A 27,961-nucleotide genomic window follows, 5' to 3' on the forward strand; every position below is an offset into this window, starting at 1 on the left:
TATGCGCAACCCAAAGCACTTGGGGCGAGGATTCTTGAGGAGGGAGAGGAAAGAACGTCACAATGTGACCGTGACTCGCTTCTCACAAAAGTTTCGTTGTCGACTCTGTGTGTTGCTGTTGTCTTTCCTTGAAGTCAGTCTAACCGGTTAATTTAGATGTTGAGGGCCTCATGGCCCTTGATATACTCAGCATTTACTCCAAAAACTAGAACAACCTTCGAGAAACCTGGCGTATATTTGGCGTTTCGTGCTGGCACCTTCATCCGCAATTTGGCCCTCACAAGAGCACCCATAGACGAACGAGACGATACGTTGGATAGCGGAGCAAGTGAGGCCTGTTTGACCTCCAAAACACATAAGCTGAACCCATAATTCTAGATCTTCCCGGCTACCATTTTCCCCCATTCCCTCTGGTTTCTGCCACCACAAGCACTCCCGCAAACACAATTTACCAGAGGCTGCCGCAGGAAGCAGCTGATATAGCAGCTCAGGTCGCTGTATCATTGCCGGAACTTCTGCCGGAACCCGAATCCGACACCAGTGCCATCTTTGAAGACGGAGATGGTGATGACTACCATGGCGGCGTTTCAGCTCTCGCTCCTTTCACTTCCACTGAGGCCCTTCGGGTGCTTGTGTCGGCGGGAGACTATGACATTGCCCTCAAAGTCCTTGACGAATTGTTGGAAGTTGGGGTGGATATTCCTCTCTCACACACCTATCAGTTAGCGGCCATAAACTCAGTCAAGTCTCAAGCCCGCACCGATGCAGATATGGAGGAACAAATACGGACATTCAAAAAATGGTTCTCGTTAATACCTGTCGTTGACTACTCCCGTCCCAACGCTCTCGATCGCGTCATGCGCAGAGTTTTGTCCTCCTCACTCAATTCCATTTCACTGGTTATGGAGTTCGGGCTCCTAGCCGCCGACAAAGGACATGCTCCTCACATTTCTCAACGCGTCCTCGGTTTCATTTGCATGTACGGCGAGCCTGCTCAGGCCATCGTTTTTCTGGAGGAATTTTGTCAACGACACGCATCTTTTGTTGGAAAAGTCGATGAATCTCCCGTATATGCCGCTTTTCGGACCACCGCCTTGACTTCAGCCATACGAACCCTAGCCAACGCCGGACGTTTTGACCACGCTATCAAGCTTCTCCCTGCACTTCCAAGAATACGCTTCGATCCGTCCCTCTACAATTTCCTCATTCGCAAGATGCGCGCTGCTGGGGGCTCGCGCTATGACCCGCTCATCGAATTGGTCGCAGACTGCAAGACAAAAGCCTCTCACTCCTACAACCCAGATATCATGCCTCCAGCTGATCTTTCGATTTGCATTCAATGTCTAGTGGATGTCGGCCAACCTGACATGGCTATCAAGTTATTACCGCACCTCGGTGGTCCTCAGTCGGAACTGGTGGTGAAAACACTTGACTACATCCAAACCCGCTCCAATACGTCCTTTTCGTCTCCATTGAACGCACAAGATCATCCACAACCTTACCCTGCAGAAGACGGGTCAAAGGACACAGACCAAAGTCGACGATTTGCATTCGTCGTCCGAAAGTTGGCCAATGCTTGGCTGCTCGACGAGGCCCTTGCCATCTTGCCAACATATCATAGCAACAACGCTGGTCTTCATTTGTCCATATATGCTCTACTACTTCGAAAGCTCAAAGCCTCCTTCGATCCAAAATACCTTTCTTCCATCGAACAGCTCTTGCGACTGCACGAACAAACAGCGGTCGCAGCTCGTAGTGGTCGAGATTGGCTGGAAATAAATATGGAGGAAATGCCCACACCTCAACTTGCCCCAATTCCGACCTCGACACAACCGCCACACTCCACGTTTGGCATGGCGCAGAGCCTTCGAGGACTGCGAAAAGGTTTCCATAGCCCAACACCTTCCCGCATGCCAAGCGCAGTCAGCATCGTGCAGTTTTTTCACGACTACCTTTCGTCTGGGAGGACACAGGCCATTCGCTTGCTCCGTAATGCGGCGTTCCGCACTCATACTGGCTCCGGAATATACATATTGGCTGAACTTCTCTTCCATGAAGGTCGACAGGAACCTGCTGAAGTCATCAAAACTTTCGCGACTTACTTCTTTATCGTTGGGCTTCCCCGCGACGAACTCCTCCCCCATCTTAGAGTTGAAGCAGAATCAGACACAAACATATCAGGAGGCCTCCAACAAGCCAAACGACATCCCGACCCAAAACATACTGCTGTCGTATGGCGAGCTTTACTTGAGCTGGCTGAAAACAATGCCCATCTAGAAACGCTCTATCGCAAACTGTTGGCATTTGCGAGGATGGGTATGGCGCCGGCTCCTGCTGTAAACCGCGGGGTCCCATTGCTTCTGCCTCCACCTGCCTGGAAGACTGGTGTCAGTCAAGCATCGTTTACTCCTTTTATACGACGCCTAACTTTGGCGTTTGGACCGGAGCGAGGCCTTCACGTCCTGGGAGATATGGTCAAACTCGGGATTTCACCTTCCATTCATCAACTCACCGAACTCGCCATGGCATATTCTCGTGGGGGTCAAGTCAAACACACTTTCGCGTTGCTCGGTCAAGCGGAGCGCGCCGCTGATGCCAAAGCCCGATCGTCGCAAGGGCCCACGAAGGGTCCCACAGTCCCTGGTGTTGACCTTGTTCTTTACGGAGCCGTTATCCGTGGCTTCCTTAGTAGTGGTCAAATTGCCGCAGCAAGAGAGGTTGTTGGTCGCATGATGCAACGATTTGGTGGAGACATCGAAAAGAATGAGTATATCCAGTCTCTGCTAGAAAATGTCGAACAGGCGGAAGCAGAGGTTCGTGATCTACTTGTTTGCCGCCAACCCTTCTCATCGCTCCTCCAGGACCCATAGATCGTATGCTTTTGATGTGTCTGTCCCTTCAGCCTTGCTGCTACACAAAGCCTGCGGAGTTGTGTTTCGTTTGCGGAACATATGGGAGCAGGCCGGTCGGAGCTCGCTCCATCCCACGCTCGCCAGCTTCAGCTCTGTCGAGATATAGATAGCGCAAGTCTTACGTGTCCGTAATTACGAGACCATCAATATGCAATCGCAATCTGATCAACGAGTTTGTTTCGGACATCCATGCCCTCTGAACCTTTCATCGTTTTCGGTTACGGCTCTCTTATCTTCAAAGTGGCTTCACTGTCTCCACAAGAGTCAAGCTCATATCCTTCGTAGCCGCCACCGCATGTTATTGCACAAGGTCCTCGTTGCCTAATCTCTGCTTCTTTCCGGCGTTAAGATGTCTATAACTAGCCTCTGGGTTCTTGAAAGGCTACGTTCGACGATTCGCGCAGAAATCGCATGACCATAGAGGAACCCCCGAGGTATTGATCTAATTTGCTTGAATCTGCCGAACATCGAATGGCTTGTAGCATCCTGGTCGCGTCGTTACCTTGGTTCACAAGAAGGACTGGGATATGTTCTCTGCCGCTGTGAGTAACAACTTCCCCGTTCTCCTCTCTCTTGGCTTACAATACGTAGGATGCGTTTCCTGACGAGGATGTGGTGTGGGGTGAGACTGGGCATCATTCAATCGGTTTCGTTGACTTGAATCTGAACATGTCTAGGAATCGCCTACACAATTGATCCTGCCTTCGAGGACGAGGTTCGCGCATATTTAGGTACAGCTCGTACGTTTTCTTTTCTGGACAACTGACCAAGAACACTCAGACTATAGAGAAAAGGTGCAACTGCTGTGTAATCAATGTGTGAAGTGAGTCATGACAAGTCTTAGGACGGCTACACTATGGAAACGATGCCAATCTACACCATCGTCAGTGGGGAAGAAAAAATAATTATTCCCAAGGTTTTAGTCTTCTCATCCCTCAAACGAAGGCTATAATTTGCTTGATATACCAGGCGTATGTGCGTGCAAGAATTACAACAAGGCAAGTTTCCAATGAATTGCATTCCTAGTGCTATGTCGGACGGCCGGATAACCCCTCCTTTTGTGCGTACCTCCTGAGTAAATGATTAGTCATTACTGATAATCTTTGATAGTGGGTTCTGAACCGTTGCCTGAGCTAGCGCACCGCATCTGGATCTCGGTGGGGCCTTCAGGGCCCAACAAAGTAAGTGCCAAGTTCCGATTCACAACCTGGAACACTTTTCGTCGTCAGGATTACTTGTACAACCTTGCAGACTCTGTGCGGCATCTGAGTCCTGCCTCTGTGGATCGACATCTCTTTACGCTGGAGGTGTGTGTTACAACCTATCGGTCGCTGAATATTGAATTTGAACTCCGTCCACGGGCAGGAAATCGTCAAAAACCTGGACCAGTCGGAGGCACCCATATCCGTTGAAGATATCCGAGCCTTCTCCGAAAGCTAGAAGACGGTTGGCACACTATTATTGTCCGTTTCCGAGAAACAACATCCTCTTTGGGCTCTTTTCAAGGCTTCCGAGTTGAATGTCAATGTTGAAGACGTAGATAACCAATTACTACTATATTTCCTTACAGAGACATTTAGACTAACTGAGCACCCTTGCTTTGAATTCAGCCTGCAGTGCTGTCTACATCATATGTGCAGCACATGGTCCCGACAACGGCGTGACACACCGACAAGTCACACCCAACTTTCACTTTCAATCGACTCCAAGCTGGACTCGCTAAACATCTCCAGTGCTCACCTTCGACGTCGGCCTGTCGCGCCACATGTTGGTCGGCAGCTTCGATTCCCACACCAAGCGCAATAATATTGGTGGATGGGGTCGTTCGAACTTCTTTCTCCGTTGCAAGTAAATCGCGACACTTGATGCCAAGTCTCGGTTGCATGTGCTTCTGCCCTTTAAATATGCAGACGCGTATCTTGTGTGTCTCCAGCGACGCATTATGGCCCCCTTGTCGCGGTTTGCACTTTCGTTACTTCCTCTAGTCGCGGCGGTAAATGCTGCGACGGATCCCTGTGCAACGATAGGTGGCAAGAAATGGGCTTCCCCGAAGGATGTCAGGGCATGTTTGTCGTCGTTCAAACTCGACCCTGCTATCAAGAATAATGTGCGTGCTTGTGCACGTCTCAATCACTCTATGTTTATGACTTGGTTTTAGGTGCTCGACGTTGTCAGCAAAACATTGGCATTCCATGCCTCTGTGAACTACCAAATTTGGGCGCCCGAACCTTACTCCCTATCTGTCCACGAAGACCTTTTCAAAGACATTGCACGGATCAACAAAACTTCTTATTCTTCTGAATACGACTTCCACATCGACCTTTCACGCACTTTCAAACGTCTTAATGACGGCCACTGCGTCTGGATCAACTATTGTTTTGTTAGTGCTTCCTATTTGCAAGCAGAACATACTCATTCTGGATCTAGGACTGTGAGCAGAGCTTGTTAAACGTGTTATTGCAGATAACAACTGGATGAACAGCTGCTTTCGTCAACTACTTGCCCATTCCCTTGACTTTGCTCACCGACAAATTTGGGCTCCAAAGTGTCCACATTGTTCCAGAAGCATTCGACGTAGCCAAGGCCGAGTTCGCTGACGGATTGGATGCATGGCAGGATGCCCTGCCCGGCGACTTAAAAGGAAGACTCGACTTAGTCAGCACATATTTCTCTTCGAAGCTGCCTATGTTGACTTAGGATAGCTCTCGGGGGCCAAAGTCCTGCTGATCAACGGGTTACCGCCTTTCGCTGCTGTGGATGCCAACGCAGCCATCGCAGGAAGCTACCAGGCTCTTGGAACGCGCCAAATTGGGTAGACAGTTTGCTGAAAACGACAGCCTCAGACTTACGTCAGCATATCAGTTTCTTCTCAAGTTATGCGCGGGCTGCGAGCAGCTTCAGCTACAGCATGGGCCAATTTGCGCAGCAGTCGCTTCCTTTGGATGATTCTGTCTCCCTCCTGATTCAGCGCGTCAACCAAACCAAACTCGAAGTTATCACGGTGTGTTCTTTCCTTTCGGTTGGGGTCACACTCATGTGTCGACCAGCTTCCTTATCGCTCACGGATCGGCTCGAGTACAAAAGCCTTCACCGACTCGGCATCCTACAGGGCCAATAACTGTCGCGCTGTGAGCGGAACCAACGGAGTCGACATCCACGACACCACAGTGGCGCCTTCAACTGCCGACAAGTTCAAGCAAATTCCCGCACCCGTTGCTCCCGCTGGAAAGAAGCACCTTATGAACGTTGTTCTGGACACTGCGCCGTTCACGGACATCACGCTGCCCGGTGGACTCCAGCCTACCGCCCCTGCGCTGAATGGCAGCTTTGGTATCGGGACATTCTACCTTCAAAAAGACGGGAAGACTGGTGTCCTTGCCCTGGTGAGAATCATCAAGTCCAATTCCAAAAAAAAAAGTTAACCCCATTCTCGCGCAGGGCTCTTTCAGCGGCGCCAACTACGATACCATGCAAAGTTCGTTGCTCCAGGGACTTCAATCATTGAAGGCACTCGGCGCTACTCAGCTTATTATTGATGTCACAAATAACGGCGGAGGTTACATCTGTGTTGCGCATGTAGGTTGTCTCTTTCGAGCCCATCACTAGAAACTAATCCAACTTCTAGTGGCTGCACCGTATTATTATCGGACCAAAAAGCACCACCGTTCCGGAAGCAGGTCAGAGCCAACGATTAAACATATGTTTCGGCTGAGCTCGTTCACTTTAGGCCTGGATACTAAGGCACGATCGGGACCTCTTGCTCAACAAGTCGTACAAAAACTCATTGACGAGAAACTGGATCCCAACCAAGAGCTGCTTTACAACCCTCTTAACTGGAACAACGCTCAAAATGTGCAATTCAAGGCGGACGAGAACTGGTTAGTTCCCCCCGTCAAAAAAATCATCAACGGACATCCCGACGCGTTCAGTCAACGGTAAGACCTTGGTCCTGCAGCAGACCAGAATCAGCGGTTTAACGAAGCGTAGACTAGGACAAGAATGTCAACCTGACGGTTTCACCACCACCCCGCCCGACGTTGGGTTCTTTGAACCATCGAAAATTGTCATCGTATCCAACGGCCGGTATGAAAACTACATTGTCATATTTGGAGATCTTATTCTTGACTAGATGCGCGAGCTCTTGCTCACTCTTCAGCGTCAGTTTCTTGTTACTTGATCTTCCTTCTGTTGCTTAGTCACGTGCAGATTACCATGGCCAAGGAGGAGGGCGTCCGGACTGTCGTCGTCGGTGGTAGCAACCTCGTCAGACAAGAATACTGCGGTATCGTTGGTGGTCAATCGACGGACTTCGCCACCATTGACACGGAAATTAAAGTGTGTTATCTGGAGCTCAGTATTTTAGCCCTCTGACGCTCTTTTAGTCCACTGGCCTTAAAAGCAGCCCTCTCGCGCCGCCTGACCTGTGTGTTCTACCCCTGACCCTGTACTCCGTTTGCTCATCTCTTTGCAGGATCGTCAATGGTGTGCAGGGAATCACATGGCGTCTGGGCTTTGGAATAACGCGCCGGGAAGAGCCTGAAGGTTTGTTCTCGCGCATCGCGCATCTTGTTTTATAGCTGACTTGTTGCCGTGCAGAGTGGCAGGAGCACTACGCCGCGATTCAGCTCCCGCTTACGATGGAACTGTACGTGGCCAAATCTCAAACTACTTATATCACCAGAAACTTACTGACGCTTGGTAGTGTCAACAACCCTGTCAAAATCTGGGACGCTGTTACAGCGCGTGTGTTTAAGTAGAGGAAAGCAGGTCATAATTCGGCGACCTCTTGTCACTCGTTTTCAACTCTCACTCGTTTGAGATACCCGCATTAATAGTAAAAAATGTGTGGCCAAATTGGTCGCTCTGCCGTTCCGAGCTCGCGCGTTCTAGTCCAAAGCCTGACCTAATTTTCACGGAACAACCGAAATAAACCGCCTGTTTTTATTTTGGAATGTCCGAGCTTGGGACCGTTCCAAAGTTGAATCGCTGCCGAAAATAAATATTGTTGTCAAGGATCAGTCTGGGGACATCAATCCAACTATCAATCTAGGACCAGAGTTGCACGGCCTGTCGCAGCTGGCCCGCAAAGCGCTGAATGCACAGCAGCTGGTGCCTCCGACAAATGTCGGCGTCCTAAACTTGAATTTAACAGGGTCGGCATGGCTGATGCGATGTCGTGATTACGCATCATAAACTGATTCTCGTGAAGGACAGACTGCAAGGAAAGAGAAACAGCAGAAGTTGCGCGTCTGAGAGCACCAACAGGCACTCACAATGGACACACGACCCAATGACGCAGCGTCGATCCTCAACGACAGGTCCGTTGGGCTTGGCGGTCTTGGCTTAAGTGGTGGCGGTGAAGAGGCCGACGACGTCTCCGTTTCCTGACCATCATTGATCTTTTGAATGGCTTGGACGAACCTAAGCATCAGCTTCTGCATTGTGGAATCCCGGGTGTGAGTGACTGGAAGCTATCATGTACGGGACAACAATACTCAGATGTTGCTGCGGTTGTGGAGCGTTGAGTAACTGTAACATGTTCAAATACTTAAGTCCACTGTACGGGAAAACCGGGTCTAGATAAAGCTCATTCGAGGCCCGATTAACCGTGGAATCATCCCAGACTTTACTGCGCACACGACTATGATAAGTGGCAGATTTATCCGTGGAGGTCCATACTTGCGCGAGCATGGGAACAATAAACTAAGAATAGAGACCATGCTGAGGGAAGCCTGGACCTACCAGGTGACGTAGGCCAACAACCGAGCTGTCGGAGAGGATGCCAGTGCGACTGTGAGAGCTGTAGGAAATACTAGTTCACGCCGGGACGATTGGACGATTGTTACTAGGCGCGTAGCACCTGAAATATGCAAAACAGCTATCTCGAGGCTGGGTAAATGTTGGCCGCACTCGGCGTCCGTGATTTGTGGAGTGCGAGTGCCAAAGAAAGCTTTTGTCCTATCAACGATGTGGGATCGTCGACGTCGCTACCGAGATCTATATAGCTTTCACAAGACCTCGACTTGAACTTGGGCGCAAAGGAGCGCTGACAGCCTACAGCGTGAACCGAAGCTTCTGGCCTTCAACTGGACAAATTACTCGACAGTTATTTTTAGAGCTGCCAGTTGTAAATCAAGAACAGAACAAGTCTATTTCAGTTTCTGCCGTATCGGATGCATAACCGCCAATACTTTTTTTGGTCTCATGCCACGACCTCATTCTGCTTTCTCTTCGCTCCTTCTCCGCCGTTTTCTGCTTTGAGATTCACACTCCCCAGCTGGCCACTGGCACACGACCAGTCGCATACGAAACCAACTATCTATAGATAGATAGGTTGGTTGGTTGTAAGGTTTGTTCCTGGTCCTTGTTTTCCCTGCGCTGACGTCGCATGAAGCTCACTTTGCGCCTCCCCATGTCGTCTCGAATGACATACCTCTATGAGCCACTTGGTGGCCACCCCAGACGAACGTGGCGTGACTCTCTTCGTTCTCCCACCCGCTGGACAGCAATCCTTGCCATTGTTGCACTCTCCCTGACCTCCATCGCCATCCTCACTCTCTGGAGTAACCAATGGCCATGGAAACCCACCTCCCTCGCCCCCAAAATATTTCCACCCGCGGAACACACCTCGTTACCTCTATCTCCGCCCGCGTCAACTTCGAAGTCAATACCTTCCGGGCCACCAGAACGATACCCTCCCAGCCTACCAACCACAGCCCTTGTTGGTCACACAACATACCACCCGTTTGTCGCACCATCGGCGTTGCAGGCGATTGCCGACCCACGAATTCTTCCGATCCGAGCCCAACAAAGTCTCTCGAGCGCGTGTTTAGATCATTGGGTTAGTACAGGATCTTGGGGAGACCCATGCACGCGTTCCATGATGGCTGAGTCCAAGATCGACTTGGTATACGTCTGGGTCAATGGCTCGTGCGTTAACATTGTCTTTTGTTTGTCGGGAAGTTAGTTGCTGACCGCGGTTTGTAGCGATGTGCTGCACCAGCGCGCACGGGAGGTTTTGTTAAAGAAGACCAACTATCGGACGAAGGATGCCAGGTTCCGGGAGCATGACGAGTTGCGATATTCTTTGAGGTCTGTTAGGGAGGCAACGAAAACATGGCGGAACAGCACCTGGCATGTCGTCACCGCGGATGTTGTTGACCCGGGGCAAGATGGGGTTCATCGACAACGACTTGGGCTCGTACCACAATGGCTCGATATCGAGTGCTCGTACCACGGGAGCGAGGAACCACAACAGCCACCGATACGCCTACAACATGGTGAGCTGTTATTGCAACCCGTTCTGCTCGAACTAACCGTGCTTCTATCAGATACCCAGCTCTTCCGACTCACATCCACGCCGGGAAAAGAACCCAACCCCCAAGGCGCGACCGAATGGCTCGAGAAGATCCTGCCCAGCTTCAACAGGTTCGTTCATTGGAAGAAGTGATATGATATTCCCACGTTTCTGATCTTGACATCCAGCCATGCTGTCGAATCTCAGCTACCGCAACTTGACCCCGAGCTGGTATCTGACCACATTGTTGCCCTAAATGACGACCAGTTCATGCTCCTTCCCGTCCCCCCCTCGGCATTTCACACCACGCTCTATGGGCCTGTCTTCCGCGTCGATCCAAACTTGCTAGTTGCTGGTGATGCCTCCGGCTCTGCTGACGGCGGTGGGGAGTGGCGGTCGCTCGGCTGGAGCAACCATCTCCTTAGTGAACGCTTTGGCTCCCGCAAACGGCCGTATATGCAACACAACGCGCGTTCCATGTCGCTCCCGCTTATGCATGAGGCGGCTTTGATGTTTGGCCAGTACTTTGCCAACACCCCGCTCTCGCAGTTCCGCGGGTCGCACAAAGTCAAGGACGAATTCGAGGTCAACACTATTTTCTTGACGACGCATTTTGTTGTCGAGCGCCATCGCGAGGCGTTGTTGTACTCGTGGGTCGTGCTCAAATGGGACGGCAACAGGAAGGCGATGTGGAAGGATTTGGGCGGGAAAGACCGCGAAACGGAAATTCGCTTTGATAAAGTAGCAGAACGGACTACCCCGGAAGATGTCGAGCTCAATCTGCTCATGGCCGGCATTGCGCCACCAAAAGCGGTCAACGACACGCAACAGGGTGATACAACCTATACCTGGACGTCTATGGACGGATACAGCCCCAGGTTCAACAAGCTTGTCATCACGACAAATATCCCTCGCTCATGTATTGACGTCGCTGGCTCTTCTTGGGAACTTTTCCGGCATTTGGTTGCGAAAGACCCTGCCTGTGGCGACCAGATCATCTCTGCCCTCATCCACAAGTACAAAAGCGGCCTCGGTGCTTTTCTCCCCGCACCATCTTCAATACCTGACTCTCCCGACGACCCAGTAACACTTCCCCTGATCCTGCCGACCAAACCCCCGAAACTCCCCGCAAACCCACGCCAATTCGCAGTCCGCCTCCTCCAGCGATATGCGCACGTGCTCGGTGACTCGCCAACCGAGTTCATCGCGCTGCGTGGCGCGGGTGACGCCAAAGTCATGCTCAACAATGTCAACCTGAAGCCTGCGACGTCGTTGTTGTGTCTGAACGACGACCTGGGCAGCTCGGATGCGACGCTGAAGGCCACAGACAAGGTGCTCAAGGACTGGTTTGACAAACGGTGGCCGGAGAGGCTGCGGTGCGAGGTGTAGGATTGGGTGGAAGTAGAAAGAATTTGTTTTCGCTGAACTGCTATCGTTATTGTAGACTATCATTCTGGCATTCTGTACTATATCTGCACAATCACTACATTCGTTCATTGCACTTGTAGTTGTGTCTGTGTGAACACTAGTCAAAGTCTCAGGTGAGATATTAGTAGTAATTGAATTTTGCTAAGACTTGAGAAGCATTTCACTCTGACTTGGTTGTGTGATGCAGAAAAAAGTGAGGGCCGCGCGATGACAGACACGCATGGTATCAGTAGGCTTGCGAGCAGCAGAGGTCGGAGAGGTTAACGAGGGGAAGCGTTATTACTGTGTAACAACAACACTGGCAACAACCACAACCACCCAACGAAGAACATCCAGGCTTGACAGCTGCAGAGGCATCAACCGATGGGTCTAGATAACCGCTATGCATGCCCTCAAGGATGATTCACATCACTCGGAAGGATCCACGCGACTTATGATTTGTGCTGGACGCAGCGGCTCAAGTTTGGGCAGTTGCATAGCATGGGGCATGGATGCATTTTCTCGTGATGTATGGAAAGGGAAAAACAGTAAGGAAAATTGCTCATGCGATGAGTTTTACAACGCCGCCAGCCTCCTTGATCTTGGCCCTGCGCGACAATGTTAGCATGAGTCGACACGGATAAAGTGGAACAAGAACGCACTCTGCCGTGGCTGAAACGAATCGTGCTTTGACGATGAAGGGCAGTTGAGGGAGTCTTTAGAGAAAGATCAGCTGTCGAAAACTCTGCAAAAATAAAAGGCGTTGCTTACTTCCCGTTGCCCAAAACCTTTCCGTATCCGAATCGCAGGGTGTCGATGACAGGGACGACAGTCGAGTCGGCGGTAAGACCCTTCTTCTCCTCCGCGGGAACGAGCGACCAGAGATGGTCGACGTTGATGGTCGGCCGCCAGTGCGCGTTGCGGGTCAAGTGGAAGTGGCGCATACCGACTTTACCGAAGTAACCAGGATGGTACTTGTCGAAGTTGGTACTGTTCCAGATCAGTTGGTGTGAGCATTGTCAAATATAACACGCACCGGTGGTGGTGCTGACCACCAGCAAGACCACGACCTCCGGGGTGTTTGCGGTGCTTGCCGACACGACCGTGGCCGGCAGATACGTGTCCTCTGTGTTTGCGGGTCTTGCTGAGGTGTGTCGGCATCTGAAGTCAGTCGTCAGCTATCTGAAATGTCCCCCACCGCATCCAGCGCCTGCCCGTCGATTCCGCTTCGAAATCGCTCGGATTGAGGTCTAGGGCATGGATCGGTGCTGGAGGCGGGCGCTGGACGCAGGAGGGCAGCATAAAACGGGGCTACACACTTTTGAGGGCGGGGTTGAGGTCGAGAAAAAACGAGATCAGGGGATCAAAAAGGTGTGAAAGATTCTGCACTGCCACTACACTGTCATGTGCATCAGCTTATTTTTTCTCTCACTTTCAAGCCAACCACCACGACCACACCCAGGTAAGCCTCGGTCCTTGCTCTCCTCAGATGATGGTTTTATATTATTTATTGTCGGCGATGGCCCGTGGGCATGAGCGCATCTTTTTTATTCTGACTCTCTCTTGTTGATTCTGAGACTTTATGCTGACGCGTTTCTTAGGTGAGCTGCTCGTTCTGTTTCCCTCGTAAAGGATTATACCTTTTTATCTGTCAATCCACTGACGGCTTATGCCGGATGGAGAGACCTACTATATAGCTCTATGACTCTTTCTTTCCGCTCTCTTGTTTCGTCGCTCACTCTTCCTAGATGAACGCGCCGAATCGCTATGAGCTGTTTGTGCTTGACGACGGCGAGAAGGCGTGCGTCGGATGTTCCTTCACCGTCGTGTCTACGCGCTGAACGCATGCGACTGGCCCAGGCTTGAGGCTACCGAAGACACCAAAATTCCCAATGCCGCCACCTTCAAAATCGTCAAGCAGGACCATACGCTAGGCAACATGCTCCGCGCGTGTGTTGTACCTACTATTTCTCTTGCTTCATCGTTGACACGTTTCCTAGCCAGCTGCTTTCCGACCCCTCGGTGCTCTTCGCTGGATATAAAGTGCCCCACCCGCTCAACCCGCACTTCCTGCTCAAAGTCCAAACGGACGGCAGCATTCCGCCCGCGACCGCGCTTGAAAACGCCTGCACGCGGCTCATCACAACCATCAACACGCTTGAAGGCCGGTTCAAGCGGGAGTTTTCGTTCAAGGATGTGGATGCTGGGGCCGCTGGGCCGACGGTCAACCTCGGTGTGCCAGACGACCCCTATGGTGGCGGTGGAGCGACCGCCTGGGGTGCCCAGAGAGACTATCTCGATTTTTAAGTCAGTTTTCTGTGTACTGTAGCTTTATTATTTGTATCCATTCAAGGTCGTAGCTTTCTTTGCACATTATTATATGAGCGCCTGAGCAATTCATTGAAAAGCTCCCTCAGTAAAATGGGCCCGAATTGACATGCTTCCTAGCGAAAATAGGTAATATAAAGTACAGCGCCATTCCAGTATCCTTTGCTGCTTCTCCGAAAGCCGAGTTGTGCTTGCGATCCTCTATTCCCATGCCGTTGGACCCCACGGCCAGAAAACAGGTACTGTCCTTCACAACATAAGTAAGGTGACTTTCGAATATGAACTCGCCCACCTTTTGTACTCCTCCCATTTTGGATCGCCGCCAAAATGCTTGTCTCCCGTCTTCTCGAGTGGCGGCACACCCGAGACCTGATCAATGCGACGTGAGAGATCTGGCTACATAAGCGAGAACAACACCAACCTTGCGGAGGAGGAACCAGGTGAACAAGGGGCTGAGTGCGGTCAGCGCAAGCGTTCCCAGTGGGTACTGATGCGTCTTGATGCTTCCGGCAGAAATGGCCCAGATTCCAATCCAGGTGCCTACTTCGCCGACGTAGCTTGGACGCGGGTCAGGGAAGCAACTAGAATAACGCGCGACCCTTACTTCGGATGACGCGAAACCGACCACAATCCCCGCGTGATGAACTTTTCGTCGTGCTGTTTGGCCTCTTTCGCGCGTCGCCAGGCGGTCTTTTGCTGGTCGGCAGTGACCTCAAACAGGAACGACCCAGCAAAAAGGGCGGTCGCGAGTATGTCGGTCGGGCCCAGCGCGGGGTGCAGGGCTGGCGGGAGAGCATTGAGCAGGTAGACCGGGAGACCGACGAGGAAGACCCAAGTTGCCTGCGCGAACCAGTAGAATGCGAAAAGACCGGGCTGGGTTTTGACCTCGTCGAAGCGCGAGTCACCGCCTGCCTTGATGGCCCTCTGCAAGAAGTTAGCTTGTTGAAGGAGATGGAGGACCGCGAACGCGCCATTGCAAGAAAACTGCCCAGACGAAGACTCCAGATGACCAGTGCGGCGTTGCCCAACAGCTGGCGCGGTGCGAACGAAAGCAAACTCGGAAGCGCGTCCAGTGTCCCATCGACAAACTTGGATTTGAGGAAAGGGAAGTAGAGGGAGACGAATGTCGAGCTGAGGAAGCCCAGACAGCCCACCAAGTCATAGAACATTTCATTCTGGAGAGGGATAAATATTGCTGCCGCAACTACAAGATCGTGAAGTCAGAAACGAGTGGAAAAGGTGTGTAGCACCACACGCACCAGTTTGGAGGAGGTAAGAGGTTAGGGCGGTGGGGACGAGGCGCGAAAAGACGGCCATGGTTGTGGAAGAGAAGACAGACGATCTGCACCCGCTGTCTAACCACTGTCAACTTGGGTAAAAGGCCACCACGTGGCAAACCGAGTACTTTGGATACCAAACCGAACTCAGTAGCTAGCGCTACGATACTTTTTCTACTTCCGTAGTCACGATAATCGCTTTTCCTCAGGTCCCAGTTCACAGGCACGAAATCTGAGTACCAGCGCAAAACCTGGCCCCGCATGCTCGTCGCAACAGGACCTGTCGCAGTAGGTCATCTCGCCACGTAAATGCGACTGGTCCATTCCCAGCCGTGCCAAAAATGAACCGGGACACGCGCATCCCCGCACCTATTCACTGCGAGGGCCGGCTTGCGAGGTGGCTACATGGCGTTGCAGCTGGGGAAGGAGAAGTGGCGGCACCAATGCAACAGTGACAAGCGAAGTAGTGGGGAGTTCAATCAATGTCGTCGAAAGAGTAGAGTCTATAGCATGCCCAAGCACCTCGGCAACGGTAACACCCGCTGTGGATCCGATTCACCCTACCCGGGCGCCAGCAAATCCGGAAGGTACGGCGTGCAGAAGAAAGATATGTTTACTTGTGACTTCGCCGTAACTGCGTCGACGAGGCTGATTCCAACTAGAACAATGCAACGCATCCCTCTCAACGGCGTCAGCGTCAAATAGTCAACCTGTGCATTCACTGACATCATCCGCCCTTGTCTATCTACCCCGGATGTTTCATTTCTGTGCTCTTTTCCCCCGCGCGTCATGTCCAAGCTGCCATACTGGCAGGAAGCTAAATTTCTGGCCCTATTTCTCCAACACAATAACGAGCCGACGGCGTGGCAAGCATATCTGGACAGTGTCACCGAAGACAAGCGCTTCTACTTGGCTCTCCATTCTAAGGAGACCGCGCAACTGGTAGTGGACTATCTGGATCTGAGGCTAAAAAAGTCGGCGGATAGCGGACGGAAGAGTCCAAAAATCAAGTGTACGCCGTTGGCCCGTTAATTCCCCGCTCACATTTTTAGTCTTGCCCGGCGCCATACAACATCAAATACCGCTAGAAATTTGGTGGAACGTACTCAGCAGGCTGGATGTTGTCACTATGGGAGCCCTTTCACATGCAGGTAAGCCTACACGACAGTCGTTAACCATCTCAATGCCTCAAGCTCCATGGTTGGCGCGCATGATTGAACACGAAGTCGACCACAGTATGATAGCGGCGTTTAGAGCGGTACAACTCCGTTGGCGTATTTTGCGTTGGGGCATTGCACATTGTGCTGCTGTCATTGGGCGGGAGGGAGCCGCTAGAATGCTTTTTCCCAGTCGCAAGAAACACCTGTTCGATGGCCTCGAAGCGTTAGAAATCTTTGTCAACACAGACCAAGCCGACGAACTTGCAAGATTTCTCAAGGTCACAATGAACTTGGAATTGGTGAGAATCGCACCGGCCATATGTCTTTTACTGAAACCCAGAAGTCCAATCTCAGGCAGGGTAAGCCGCGGGATAATATCCAAGAGATTCGACGTTTACGGCGCACCGATGGCCATGGTATCAAAATTCATATCAACGTTTGCCGCAACGAGTCTTCCCGATGCACCATTTTTCGCACTGCGTTGACCTGCGACATGATGTATTTCGATGGCGAAGAATTGGTGGTGCCGCATTACAGCTTGACTTCAAATCTATTGACGGTCAGAAACTTGGGCTACTGCGGCCAACATGGCAGTGATACAACAAGCATGCTACAAGCGACTTCTGAAGCCGCTGAGCGAAAAGGCTTCAAAATGACCAGCTTGACTGATGGTGTGAGATTAGATTCCGGTATCCTGGGAGTACAAAATACTAAGGGCATTGGGACAAAATCCTTCACCTATAGTGGGGGTTGGATAATCACACCACAACCAAGGAACGGTATTGCTTGGCGCTTGCATTCGTGTGAAAACATGTGGGGACATCGGGAAGCTGGCCCTTTCCTAGTTCAAGAGCTCGATGTGCACGAGGATGAAGGATTGTATACGGATATTGGATATGACATGTTATGAGTAACCTTAAATAAATCCTTGGCTTTCATTCACTCAGATTATAGATAAATACTATCCCTACTATAGACTATGGGCTATAGCCGTTCATGCCATCACTCCGTACAAAATAATATCCTACTGCCCGTGCTGCTGTTGTTCCATATTCATGGGTATCCAATATAACATTTTCTACAGAGGTTATATTCATTTCTCTCTGGGGTAACCCGTTCCTTTGCATCCCATCATAGAAGAACATGCTTCCATCTCGTCGTATGATTCTGGCAGTAAAATGTTCATCAGCATAGTAACATATCCCTCTAATTGCATATTGAATATTTGTTGTGGGCATAGTAAATGACTTTTCACATCTGGTCAATGGAGAGTAGTTTGCAAAGTATAACATTGGTGGTGGATTCATAATTTCACTGATGGTCAGTAATCGATTATGACACATTGGGCAGTTCTGAATACTCAACCCACATAATTTTTGAGTAAGCCAGTCCGTTATATGAAAATCATTTGTAAAATTACCGCTTTCATTTCCTATAATATGCTGCATCCATCCCAGATGGTTTACAGTCTCCCAATCAATTTTACATAACACACAGTTCAGTTTACTATAACCACAGTTTTGAGTACCAAACATTTTATTAGCTAAATCATTTAAGGCAATTAATGCTTTACCATAAGGAAACATATCAGCAAAATCAGATGCTAGACTAGATCGTACATTATTTCTCACTTGTTCCATTGAAATATTTTTCAACTTCAAGTCAGAAATGGCATTATTAAGGTTAGTGATATACTTATTTCCAGTCAATGCTGGCCATATTGCTTTATCTTGAATCCAACTATCTACTAATGGCATCCATAAAGAGTCATATGCACAACTCCAATTAACACTATCCCATTTACATGCAATTACATTCTCAGTTATGAAAGCAACAGAATCATGAGCAGTCTGAACCTTTTCTTTTTTAACCCGTTTTCTATCCTCATTTGAAAGTTCGACTTGGAACTTCTGAGAATAAGTTTGTTTTTTATCTTTTTTCTTAAGATTATTGAGTTTCACATGAGATGGTAAATCACGTTCCATAAGTTTCCACACAATACAATTTGCCTTGACATCAATATCGTAATTGCTATTATGATCCTTTAAAGAATTATGCAATTCTGGTAGCTCAAAATTGGCACCTTTCCATTTTTTAAATTTTCCAATTAATTCTTTTCTATCCAAACCAGTTATTGAATCATCTAGTTCATTCTCATATCTTAGTCGGGTGATTACATTTAGCATTTCCAGCTCGCGAAACTCCTGACGTAAGAATCCTGATATACCCTTTGTAATTCGGTTTTACATGGATAGGCTGTAAAATAAGTGTTCCCTCTGCACAGGTTCCTCTTGAAAAAGCAACATAGTATGCAAAATGAGTTCTCAAATTATGTGCGTCCACTATGTTCACTGACCTTGATTTCCCTTGAAATGAGTAATCAGTACCTGCAAAATTAGGCAGTATAGGTATTTGCTCACGCACAATTTTCATCACAGAGTCATCAGGCATCTCACAATTAATTGTTTCAGATCTTTGAGTTAGAGGTACAACATTTATGGGTAAACCTGGTATCTGAATATTTTTCGGTGGAGATATCAATTCTACAAATATGACATTTAAACAATTCTGTCCATTATTACCAAGAGTTTCTTGCCATCCTACCACTTTTGCTTCTTGTCCTTTTGTTATACATAGCTCAGTTGCCTCATTATAACGTATGACTACTGGTAAACCTACACAAATATCTAAATATCCTGGTATATTACTAGTTGCAGAGGGTGGAATTTGCCACAGTATATCTTGTTTAGACTGAGAAATACTCTGAGTCAATTTTTGCAATGTTCTTCCTTTTTTTACCCAATGTCCTTCCATGAGTTCCAATTGCCTCAGGATTTGTATCATTTGAGAAATAACGATACAATATTGCATCAGTGGCTTTCGCAAATTTCAAAGTCCCTAACTCATTAATTTTGTCTCTCGTTGCATTTAGTGCTGTAATTACAGAAATATGGTGAAATTTAGCTTCCTCAAAATTGGGATGATTTTTTTGTTTACTAACAACTTTACTTTGTAGCCATGCTATATCTTCGTCTGTACATGCTCCAAAACGCATATTACCTAATACCCTTCTAAATGATATATTATCTGGTGAGGCATCCCGTTGTCTCATATTTTCAGTCAAAATCACAACTGTAGTAACTTGCTGCCACAAAGCCTTGCCAATAACATTTATCTGATCTGTCAGTGTTGCCTTGACTTTCAAATTTTTCGTCACATCCAGATCTCCTGCATACAATGTCTTTGCCTTCACAGGAGGTAATTGGCCAAAATCCCCTGCAAAAATCATATTCATCCCCCCAAATGGAATAAAATACTCCTCTAAACTAACAGCTAATTTTGCACTTATTTGATATAGAGCAGTACAAGATAACATGGAAACCTCATCAATAAATATATACTCCACTCCCAATAATTTTTCTCTCAGCTGCATAACATTGCTCACATGAGATTTGTCATCAGAATTGCCATCTCTAATTCCAAAAAATGAATGATATGTACTACCATTAATCAAAGCGGCTGCGGTTCCAGTAGGAGCTAATATTACAAACCGATGCACCTCATTTCGCACTTCAAAAAATTCTGATAATGCTTTAATAACTTGTGATTTTCCAGTTCCCCCTACACCTCCTAAATACATTTTTAACTGTTGAGGCTTCTGAGCCATTGCATGATTGGTAACTATATGATATGCTCGTTGCTGTTCTTTATTAAGGTTAAATTTTATACTTATATCATTTGCAATCTTTTGATCTTCAACATTTTTTGCCTTAAAGCTTTTCTGATAAAAACTATCATCTAGTATTACCACATCATCATTGACATCAGCAGCCTTACTCAAATTGGAATTATTTAAAGGTTTCTGTTTTTTTCTCTGATGTAATAAAGCTTCCCGTATTTGGGCAAGTTTTGTTTTCCAAGTGGCCGCTGTTGCATAAGTGTCTGGTTGAAATCTAGGTAGAGGCAGTTCACCTTTGTTTTTCAATACTGTGCTCCAACCTGTTCGTCCTAATACAGACTCAGCATCACTCATTATATTTTCACGATTAATATGTCGTGGCCCTTTAGCAAATGGTGTTTCATCAATGACTTCATCATCATTAATATCAAATTCTTCCATCTCATCTTCAGAGTCATCATATGATATAGCACTTTTATGTAAAGGTGGTAACTGATTCTTTTTCTTATTCTGAGCAGCAAAATCATCACGAGCATCATTACATTCATACTTAATATTGAAATTTTCCATTAATTTCAGAGCCTTATCACTAAACTTGTAAGCACTAAATGCTTCATGCCAAGTAATTTCACTTGTTTTCAAATCTGATCCAGCTCTCCATGGTCGAAATAAAGTTAACATGGTTGTACAATAAAATTCCCGGTCCCCTTGATCACTGCGAGGTAAGTGGCCATAAGTAAAATTCAATACAGTTGAGCTTAGTTTCCGTTCATCACACTCAATATAGTGAGAATCACTCAATACATGACTAATATCTAATGCATGTGCAGTAATATGTCTTTTTAGCTCTGATGCAGTCAGATCTGATTTATCAAAGCCTACATTGTCACTGTCCTCCTGATGACAAGGCACATTTTTACATGTCGGAATATAAGTTGGTTTATTTGTTTTAGGAATTTTTTTCCTTTCGCACATTTGTGTCCAGTCATACAAACTTACTTGCTCAAATCTAGCAGGTCTATGGACATAGTCTTCAACTCTACTTACACCAACAACATCACCATCATCATTCTTTTTATTCATTAGCACTACTTCATCATTCTCATCTAAGTTCTTGTTATTTGGTTCTTCGGTAGATATTTTAGTTGATTCAATACAATCTTTCAAAAGTTCTTGTTCATCGGGCCAAGCTTTTTAAGACCTCATGAACAAATACTTTCCATGCGAATACTTTAAAAACCATATTAGTATAATGGTCTGGCAGTCCCATCACATAGGATGCTGCAAGAGGTGCACCAATTTGTGACTTAGATGTTAGACCATTGACCATTTGCATTATAATTGTTCTATTATTTTCTCTGGCAGCTGGAGAATTTCCTACAGCTACTGTTCTCTTATTAAGAACCTGTTTTGCACTATTAAATATATGGTATAACTTCAGTGCATTTTTTGATATATAATCTGTGACATAAGCCACCACAGCTTTAATAGAAGTTCCTGATAATAAACTAGTCCAGTCTGTATTACATCTTAATAAATAACTACAGTCTGGAGAGTAAGTGTTGATCATAGGTTCTAATTTTTTTCATGTCAATATGACCATCCTCTAAATCAACCTGTGTCTGTTCAAATATACTACGTGGAAATCTACCGGAACATGTACCATCCTTGCGTATACAACCCTTTACTGATTTTCGCACATAAGAACCATGACTATCAGGTGCCTCAGTTAATATAATTCCAGATGGCCGACAAGTATGGACATTAGACTTTAACAGTATATCATCAGTTGTTAATAATTTTTCTTTTTCCCAGAGTCGATAAGTTTCGCAAGGTACACAATCATTCAATTGCAAACCTTGATGAGTTGTGCATCTTGCTGGCGGTGGCAATGGTAATGTCATGATAGGATCATAATATCCTGGATAATTACTAATGTCATTTACATAAGCTGTCACATCAGCCATTGTTCCTGACTGAAATTCACCTTTATGACATGATTCCAGATACATAATTAATCCTTGTTGAAAAGCACTATCTTTATTTAGTAGTCTATTTCTAATTTCCTGTGGGGATAATGCATTTTTAATCCAAATCAGCATATGCATATGCAGAGTCAGCCTACCCTGTTGTTCAATAGTGCCATAGTATGCATCTGTCTCACCTAACAGACCTCTGTGGTTACTGTCAACACCTAAGATATGCTCAATAAATAACTTTGTAATATAATGAAAAAAGCGTGCTGCAGCTACTGGATTTTCTCTAATCATTTTAGCTCTAGTATCTGAGTTGTAGATCTCAGGAGTAAAATTTATTTTATCATCTGCTAAATATATACATAATGGATGCTTCAAATCAACAGGTGCAAATGTAATAAACCAAGATGGAGCTCCCTTGTAATTAATCATGGACCACAACTCATTTCTCATATATTTTTTACTAGTTACTGACCCCTGGACCTTACCTCCAACGAATTCGAGATCTTCTAATAATGCATAACATGCTTTCTCAGCTTCTGAACTTGGTGTCACATGTTCGCCACTTTCCATTCGCTGACTTAAATCTGTCAATGTTTCAATATCTAACTTTGCTAAGCGATCTGATATTGCTGTAACGTTCTTTTTCTGCACTAATAAAAAACTACCAGAAGATGCATTTTTAATTTGGGAATCATTGAATGCTACTAAGGGAAAATAAAGATCTTTTTGAAACCGTTTATCATAATACATTAATAATTTTTTCTTACGCATATCTTCACTTATACGTCGTTTGTGTATCTCTTGAGAAATCCCACCACAGCCATAAGGAAATAGCCAAGGAAACATCAGTGGGTAAAGATTTGCATTATGATACATGGACTCGGGATTAGGTAACCGACCTATACCTAACATTTTCCCACCTGATTTCAAGTGTGCAAGTGCTCTACTTTTCAGCACATCTATATCAGCAACCCTGTATTCTTCCTCTGTCATGCCTGCAATTGCAAAAGGACATGGTCCAGTTGAGGTACCAGTATATTCTTCATCCTCATTAATACTCATAGCTTCTGGAACATTATTGTCATCCATGCCATTAGTTTCTAAAAACTCTACACCACAGATAGGACCTGATATAGGGAGAGCCTGTAAATTTTTCTGAGAAATCTCCAGATCATGATATCCCTTATGATTTAATTTCAGCCAGTCTAAAGCATTCTGTATTTTATATCTTCTAACAAGCATAGGAGTTCTTTCAAAATCTGCCTCTGTTGGTTGAGATGACCCAAGAAAAATAAATGCCAGCACCTTACTTATTTCATCAGTTGACAGAGGAAGTGCATGATATAAAGTTTGAATAGGTGAAGCAAACATTACAGCATTGGCTACCAATTTTCCATGATTGGATGCTGCAACTCTCACTACACATCTATTATGACGGACACGTGCAATCAACATTTGTTCTGCATAAGTTAGACCTTGTAAAACTGTTGGAACTTCACCTAACCAATTATGATTTGCCAATGCATGTAAGGGCATTACACCTTTCCGTAATTTGTCTTCACAGTCTATGCACACATTGTCAGTTTCTAATAGCACAGGACCATCCAATTCTTCAATTGGGTCAGATTTAGTGAGCCTCTCTTTACACGTGCCAGCATTTTTTGAACATAAAATATCCCAATTTATATCCAAGTCTGTTTTAGGTGTTAATTTAGAACATAAGGTTAGCTGTCCACATACACAACAACCCGCTTCCTCCACGGCTTCCGGACTTAGGGCTTTACAAAAATCTGTAATTATAGTATGCTTTTCTGCATTAGAACAAGGAGCAGGGGGAAATTCAACTTTAGCATGTTTTATGTTTACTTTGGTTTTATTTCTTTTTGCATTACGAAGTGCTGCACTTTGTTTAAAAGGCTTAGTGGCTAAGTCAATTGCTCGACGTGACGCTATTTTTTGTTTACTCATCTTATTTTGATATTTACTGTCATAGCTTTTCCTGACTTCATCTGACTTTGTTATAGTTTGTAAAGTGAAAATAGTATAACATGTTTTACACACAGTACATTTATGGTCCAATATCCCTGATTTGAGGTCTACGAGATTGTCACGGTTTCGAAATTTAATTCCGTGCAGCTTGGCTATTTTTTTTATTTCAGCAGATGGTAACTTTGGTAACAGCACTGCCAAGGGAACATCTAAAACCAATTGTCCCAGATCATTTTCTCCAGAGGTGACAGCACTTCCACAATAAACATAGTCTGTATATTTAAACTGAGTAACTGGGGATATAGAAATATCTTTTGGCAGCCAGTTTGCTAACTCTTTGGTCGTGTACAACATAGGACGTGGTCCACCTCCAATACAAATATCATGTTGATTTGACTGCATTATAGGTTTATTTATGGGTATCTGAGCATCACCATAAGAGAATTGCAAAAGTAGGAAGGCTTGACTTAGAACTGTGTATGCTGCCAGAAAATAAAGAACCATACAATATATGCATTTTTCATTGTACCATTTGGCCCATAATATTTTCCAATCCCATTTATGAATATAGCAACGATATAATAACAAAAGTAGTATCAATATATATTTTTTCCTATTCACTAAATCCAATGCAGAAACTGAAATAGCGCTCCAAGCAAGGATTTGCCATATAAGATCATGTAATCGTGGTAATTTTAGTGAAAACCTGAAATGGCCTATATTTTCTGTCTGGTTCGGAAGAGATGAACATCTCGTTTTCCGCTCGGAATAGCCACAGCATGGCAGACCCGCAAAACATTCACTTATTGCAAATCGCAAGGCCAAATTACACTCGGTTGACACCTGGATTCCACCTAGGTCACATTAGTGTGTGCTATTTCTGCAGGGTATGCATGCTTACAAGCAGAAGCACTTCTCATGCTAAGTCCAATACAAGTAATAGGCCTATTCACGCCATATATGTTATCAGATACTTCATTTGGTTAGAACACCACAGATGTCGGCATGTTGTTACTCACAATCATGCGTGCTTGAGTCTAGAGGCTGACAGACTGGAATATGATATGCCAACCCCACAAGGGTCATCGCTATCAACAGTATGATATGAGAGTAGCGGTAGTACATGGTCGACAGAAGCAGGTGTCTCATTCAGATGTCACACGGTGCTCAACTCCTTTACTCAACAAACATAAACACACACAAGCATTATCGCGTCAAAAAAGGTTTAATTGTAACCATAAAAAATACACGACATCGTAAACGGCTCAGTTTTCAGGAGGGTCGGGCAACGGGTCACTGATGACCATGATCCAACGAATATTCAATGCCAACCCGTCCGAGTGATCTTGTTTCTTGTACGCAACGCAACTGTATCCAACGACAGCCAAAGAATTGACAGGGATTTCGGGTTTCTTGAAACGCGGAAGGGACTCCAATCGGTCGAGTGCATCTTGGAAGTTGACACTCATTGTAGTGCAATCATAGACCGGAACTGTACACAGTCAACACAGAGAACTGATAGTTGATTTGTACGAACCAGTTTCCTCGAATCGCAAGCTGTCTCGCCCTACCCCACCCCGAGAAGAGATACCGGTATTACGCGGAGCAGTGGTTGTGATGCAGGGACCAGCACGCGGTTTTTTAGCCGGAGCTGACAATAGTGAGATAGATCGAAAAGTTTTAAACAGCTTACAGTTGGTACTGGCTGCCCTATTGGTGGTAAAAGAAAGCGTTACTCCGCGCATTTGAACATGGACTTCAGGTTTATGTAGGACCATGGTCGTCAAGCAAGCCATCCGTTCAAATTCTCCACGCAACATCATACCACTTACCCCCTTCTCTGCAGCACTGTTCCCAGCAGCGTAACCAGTGCGGAGAAAGGAGGATTCAACTTTGATTACCGACGTGAAGACTGCGACTTGGTCTGCGCTTGTTGCGCACAAAGTCACTCTGAAAGTTGCATGAGATCCAGTCATGAACGGATATGTACTCACTGAGAGCGCATTGCAGGGGATACAGCAATCACAGCACTCGGGCTAGCGCGAGAGCCATTGATAAACTGACGGAACGTCTTGAATACCAATGCTGTCTTCAACATCCTAATAGCGGTCAGTGAATCACAAGCATATAGCCGTACGCACAGGCCGTTCGTGTTGGCAGGGGAGACGACAGCTTTCAACGATGCGTAATCATAATCTTCCCCCACATCCGACCAGGGTGTCCATCGTCCGACACTAGTATGGTTAACAGCTGTCCCCGGCAGTGAAGATCGTACCTGAGAGGAGGCAGGGCATAAAATTCGGCATGCATGGACACGGGAATGAAGACGAGAATTTCTTTGGTGAGAAGACATTGCGGAGGAGATACCCTTCAAGTCATAAGGGCCAACACGGAATGGGTAGTGACAACGTACGCCATAGGTAGCGAAGAATAACTTGCATTATTGAAGTAATGCGAGGCTGCGAAGAGGTCGTGAAATCTTTCTTCATCGCCAACATCACTGTCAGACCTGACATACTGTCAGTGTCTAATCACCGCCCGCAGATATACTTACTTTTTGCGCTTGAGCACTGCTTGTGCTTCAACCGATCGCTTGGCTTTCGGCAGAGTAGATTGCCCCACTCGGTCCTGCACAGTATCACTCATGGTCGAAATAGAACTATGCGCAGATTGCGTCAATTGGTTTTCGTTGTCGATGGCAACCGGAGCATATTGCGTCGCTTGATCTTGGCCGACGTTGGCAATCGCCACATCGTCCACTAAATCATTGCTAGGTACCAGATACGTCAGCGTCTTGTAAGAGTTCGAAACCAGTATTCGCACCTTGTAAGATTAGCCGCTGCTTGATAGGCTTCCATAAGTGTCCTGCGGCGATTAATTAGTGACTTTAACTTAGGCAAACACCTACTTGATTTCGTGATAATGTTTGGCGATGTACTGAACGTCAAGTTTAGTCTGTGTATCGTTAGGTGCCGAAGGCGGGCCAATGACCACCGATGGTGCAACGGCACGCGCAGGGACAGGGAGTTTACTAAGGTTTTGTTAGAAATGTATGGTAAATCACCCGCAACTCACTTAGCAACTCCCATGGTGTTTAGTAGTTTCGGGCCAAACGCAATTGGGCCACCTGAGCCTTGCACTGTGGCCGAACTCGTGACCTCCTGTGGTACCGCCGCATGGATTGCGAAAGGGATATCGATTTCAGGTGCACTTTCTGCCTTCGTATCGACAACATGTCCACCCAGCAAGTCAACAGAGGTATGGCCAACCCCTTTCGAGGACTGTGCCTTTTTCTTGAGTGTGATCTTCAACGAGGGTCTGGTACTATGCGGTCAATGCGATAGTCAATCAGCAGAGAGTCAACATACCTGACTTCATCTTCGTGATTGTTGGAACGAGTGGGCGTAGCCTGAACGTCTGCCGAAGTGCCACTAAAAATGAGTCAGTACACAATCGATAGGCAGGAAGACCGAACCTTTTGTTCTGCCCAGCCTTTGAACGTGTGAGGATGGGCGACGTAATGCCACTAGATGTAGTTGCTTTACTAAAAACAGTCAGGTATACGATGAGAAGAGTATACGGCATACTTTTTTCCTTTGGTGACAGGAGTCGCAATTGCATGGCGTTCGTCTTCCGAAGCAGACCCGTCAGTGAGTGGACCGCTGTCATATCAGCGGAGGAGACAACCAAATGAACGCCATACTCAAAAGCTTCAGGAATCACGTTAGGTGTATTGCCATAGACAAGTTCCGGTCCAAAGATTTGCGCAAAGAAGTCGTCGTTATCCATAGTGTAGATGAGGGCGTCGTCGCGTCTAGTTGAGCTTTTGAGGCGCTGGATGAGACAATTGCATTCCATAAAACGGATGTCAAACTTCCATCCGGGCTAGAAGCAGACCAGGGAATACCATGAGCACGTTGATAATGAAGTCAT

At 46.8% G+C, this 27,961-nt stretch overlaps 8 protein-coding genes across 8 annotated transcripts; 5 read left to right on the forward strand and 3 right to left on the reverse strand.

Annotated features, from left to right (window-relative positions):
- Positions 1 to 74: 74 nt before the first annotated feature.
- On the forward strand, positions 75 to 2,870 carry MIND_00150000 (uncharacterized protein; the record flags this gene model as incomplete). Its single annotated transcript, XM_037358426.1, has 3 exons — positions 75 to 328; positions 379 to 2,813; positions 2,862 to 2,870. Exons 1-3 carry the CDS (start codon positions 157 to 159, stop codon positions 2,868 to 2,870), a joined length of 2,616 nt encoding a protein of 871 aa, XP_037226336.1. The 5' UTR covers positions 75 to 156.
- A 231-nt stretch (positions 2,871 to 3,101) lies between these two features.
- On the forward strand, positions 3,102 to 4,324 carry MIND_00150100 (Gamma-glutamylcyclotransferase; the record flags this gene model as incomplete). Its single annotated transcript, XM_037358427.1, has 12 exons — positions 3,102 to 3,152; positions 3,198 to 3,222; positions 3,276 to 3,346; positions 3,395 to 3,454; positions 3,504 to 3,534; positions 3,590 to 3,652; positions 3,693 to 3,706; positions 3,757 to 3,828; positions 3,882 to 3,887; positions 3,939 to 3,972; positions 4,023 to 4,093; positions 4,142 to 4,324. The coding sequence occupies 12 exons, from the start codon at positions 3,102 to 3,104 to the stop codon at positions 4,322 to 4,324; spliced, it is 681 nt and encodes a 226-aa protein (XP_037226337.1).
- Positions 4,325 to 4,854: 530 nt separating this feature from the next.
- Positions 4,855 to 7,669, forward strand: MIND_00150200 (Peptidase S41 family protein ustP; the record flags this gene model as incomplete). Its single annotated transcript, XM_037358428.1, has 16 exons — positions 4,855 to 5,019; positions 5,071 to 5,296; positions 5,395 to 5,567; positions 5,615 to 5,724; positions 5,775 to 5,913; positions 5,960 to 6,295; positions 6,351 to 6,488; positions 6,538 to 6,589; positions 6,640 to 6,847; positions 6,900 to 6,995; positions 7,042 to 7,069; positions 7,119 to 7,247; positions 7,295 to 7,335; positions 7,384 to 7,454; positions 7,509 to 7,557; positions 7,615 to 7,669. The coding sequence occupies 16 exons, from the start codon at positions 4,855 to 4,857 to the stop codon at positions 7,667 to 7,669; spliced, it is 2,016 nt and encodes a 671-aa protein (XP_037226338.1).
- Positions 7,670 to 12,178: 4,509 nt separating this feature from the next.
- On the reverse strand, positions 12,179 to 12,777 carry MIND_00150400 (60S ribosomal protein; the record flags this gene model as incomplete). Its single annotated transcript, XM_037358429.1, has 4 exons — positions 12,179 to 12,224; positions 12,279 to 12,332; positions 12,388 to 12,606; positions 12,653 to 12,777. The coding sequence occupies 4 exons, from the start codon at positions 12,775 to 12,777 to the stop codon at positions 12,179 to 12,181; spliced, it is 444 nt and encodes a 147-aa protein (XP_037226339.1).
- A 274-nt stretch (positions 12,778 to 13,051) lies between these two features.
- MIND_00150500 (RNA-pol-L-2 domain-containing protein) lies at positions 13,052 to 13,923 on the forward strand (the record flags this gene model as incomplete). Its single annotated transcript, XM_037358430.1, has 3 exons — positions 13,052 to 13,417; positions 13,477 to 13,566; positions 13,617 to 13,923. Exons 1-3 carry the CDS (start codon positions 13,365 to 13,367, stop codon positions 13,921 to 13,923), a joined length of 450 nt encoding a protein of 149 aa, XP_037226340.1. The 5' UTR covers positions 13,052 to 13,364.
- Positions 13,924 to 14,145: 222 nt separating this feature from the next.
- Positions 14,146 to 15,261, reverse strand: MIND_00150600 (S5A-REDUCTASE domain-containing protein; the record flags this gene model as incomplete). The annotated part of the gene is made up of 6 exons (XM_037358431.1): positions 14,146 to 14,191; positions 14,237 to 14,313; positions 14,366 to 14,501; positions 14,549 to 14,882; positions 14,912 to 15,148; positions 15,204 to 15,261. The coding sequence occupies 6 exons, from the start codon at positions 15,259 to 15,261 to the stop codon at positions 14,146 to 14,148; spliced, it is 888 nt and encodes a 295-aa protein (XP_037226341.1).
- A 749-nt stretch (positions 15,262 to 16,010) lies between these two features.
- MIND_00150700 (uncharacterized protein) lies at positions 16,011 to 17,291 on the forward strand (the record flags this gene model as incomplete). The annotated part of the gene is made up of 4 exons (XM_037358432.1): positions 16,011 to 16,233; positions 16,274 to 16,372; positions 16,415 to 16,680; positions 16,725 to 17,291. The coding sequence occupies 4 exons, from the start codon at positions 16,011 to 16,013 to the stop codon at positions 17,289 to 17,291; spliced, it is 1,155 nt and encodes a 384-aa protein (XP_037226342.1).
- An 8,002-nt stretch (positions 17,292 to 25,293) lies between these two features.
- On the reverse strand, positions 25,294 to 27,886 carry MIND_00150800 (uncharacterized protein; the record flags this gene model as incomplete). The annotated part of the gene is made up of 15 exons (XM_037358433.1): positions 25,294 to 25,520; positions 25,566 to 25,679; positions 25,722 to 25,978; positions 26,023 to 26,127; positions 26,170 to 26,262; positions 26,304 to 26,396; positions 26,442 to 26,537; positions 26,583 to 26,798; positions 26,852 to 26,893; positions 26,937 to 27,059; positions 27,104 to 27,346; positions 27,397 to 27,459; positions 27,504 to 27,572; positions 27,616 to 27,690; positions 27,732 to 27,886. 15 exons carry the CDS (start codon positions 27,884 to 27,886, stop codon positions 25,294 to 25,296), a joined length of 1,971 nt encoding a protein of 656 aa, XP_037226343.1.
- Between the last annotated feature and the right edge of the window lie 75 nt (positions 27,887 to 27,961).

Source organism: Mycena indigotica, assembly GCF_014461135.1.
Source record: "Mycena indigotica strain 171206Taipei chromosome Unknown Mind.scaff0001, whole genome shotgun sequence".
NCBI lineage: Eukaryota > Fungi > Basidiomycota > Agaricomycetes > Agaricales > Mycenaceae > Mycena > Mycena indigotica.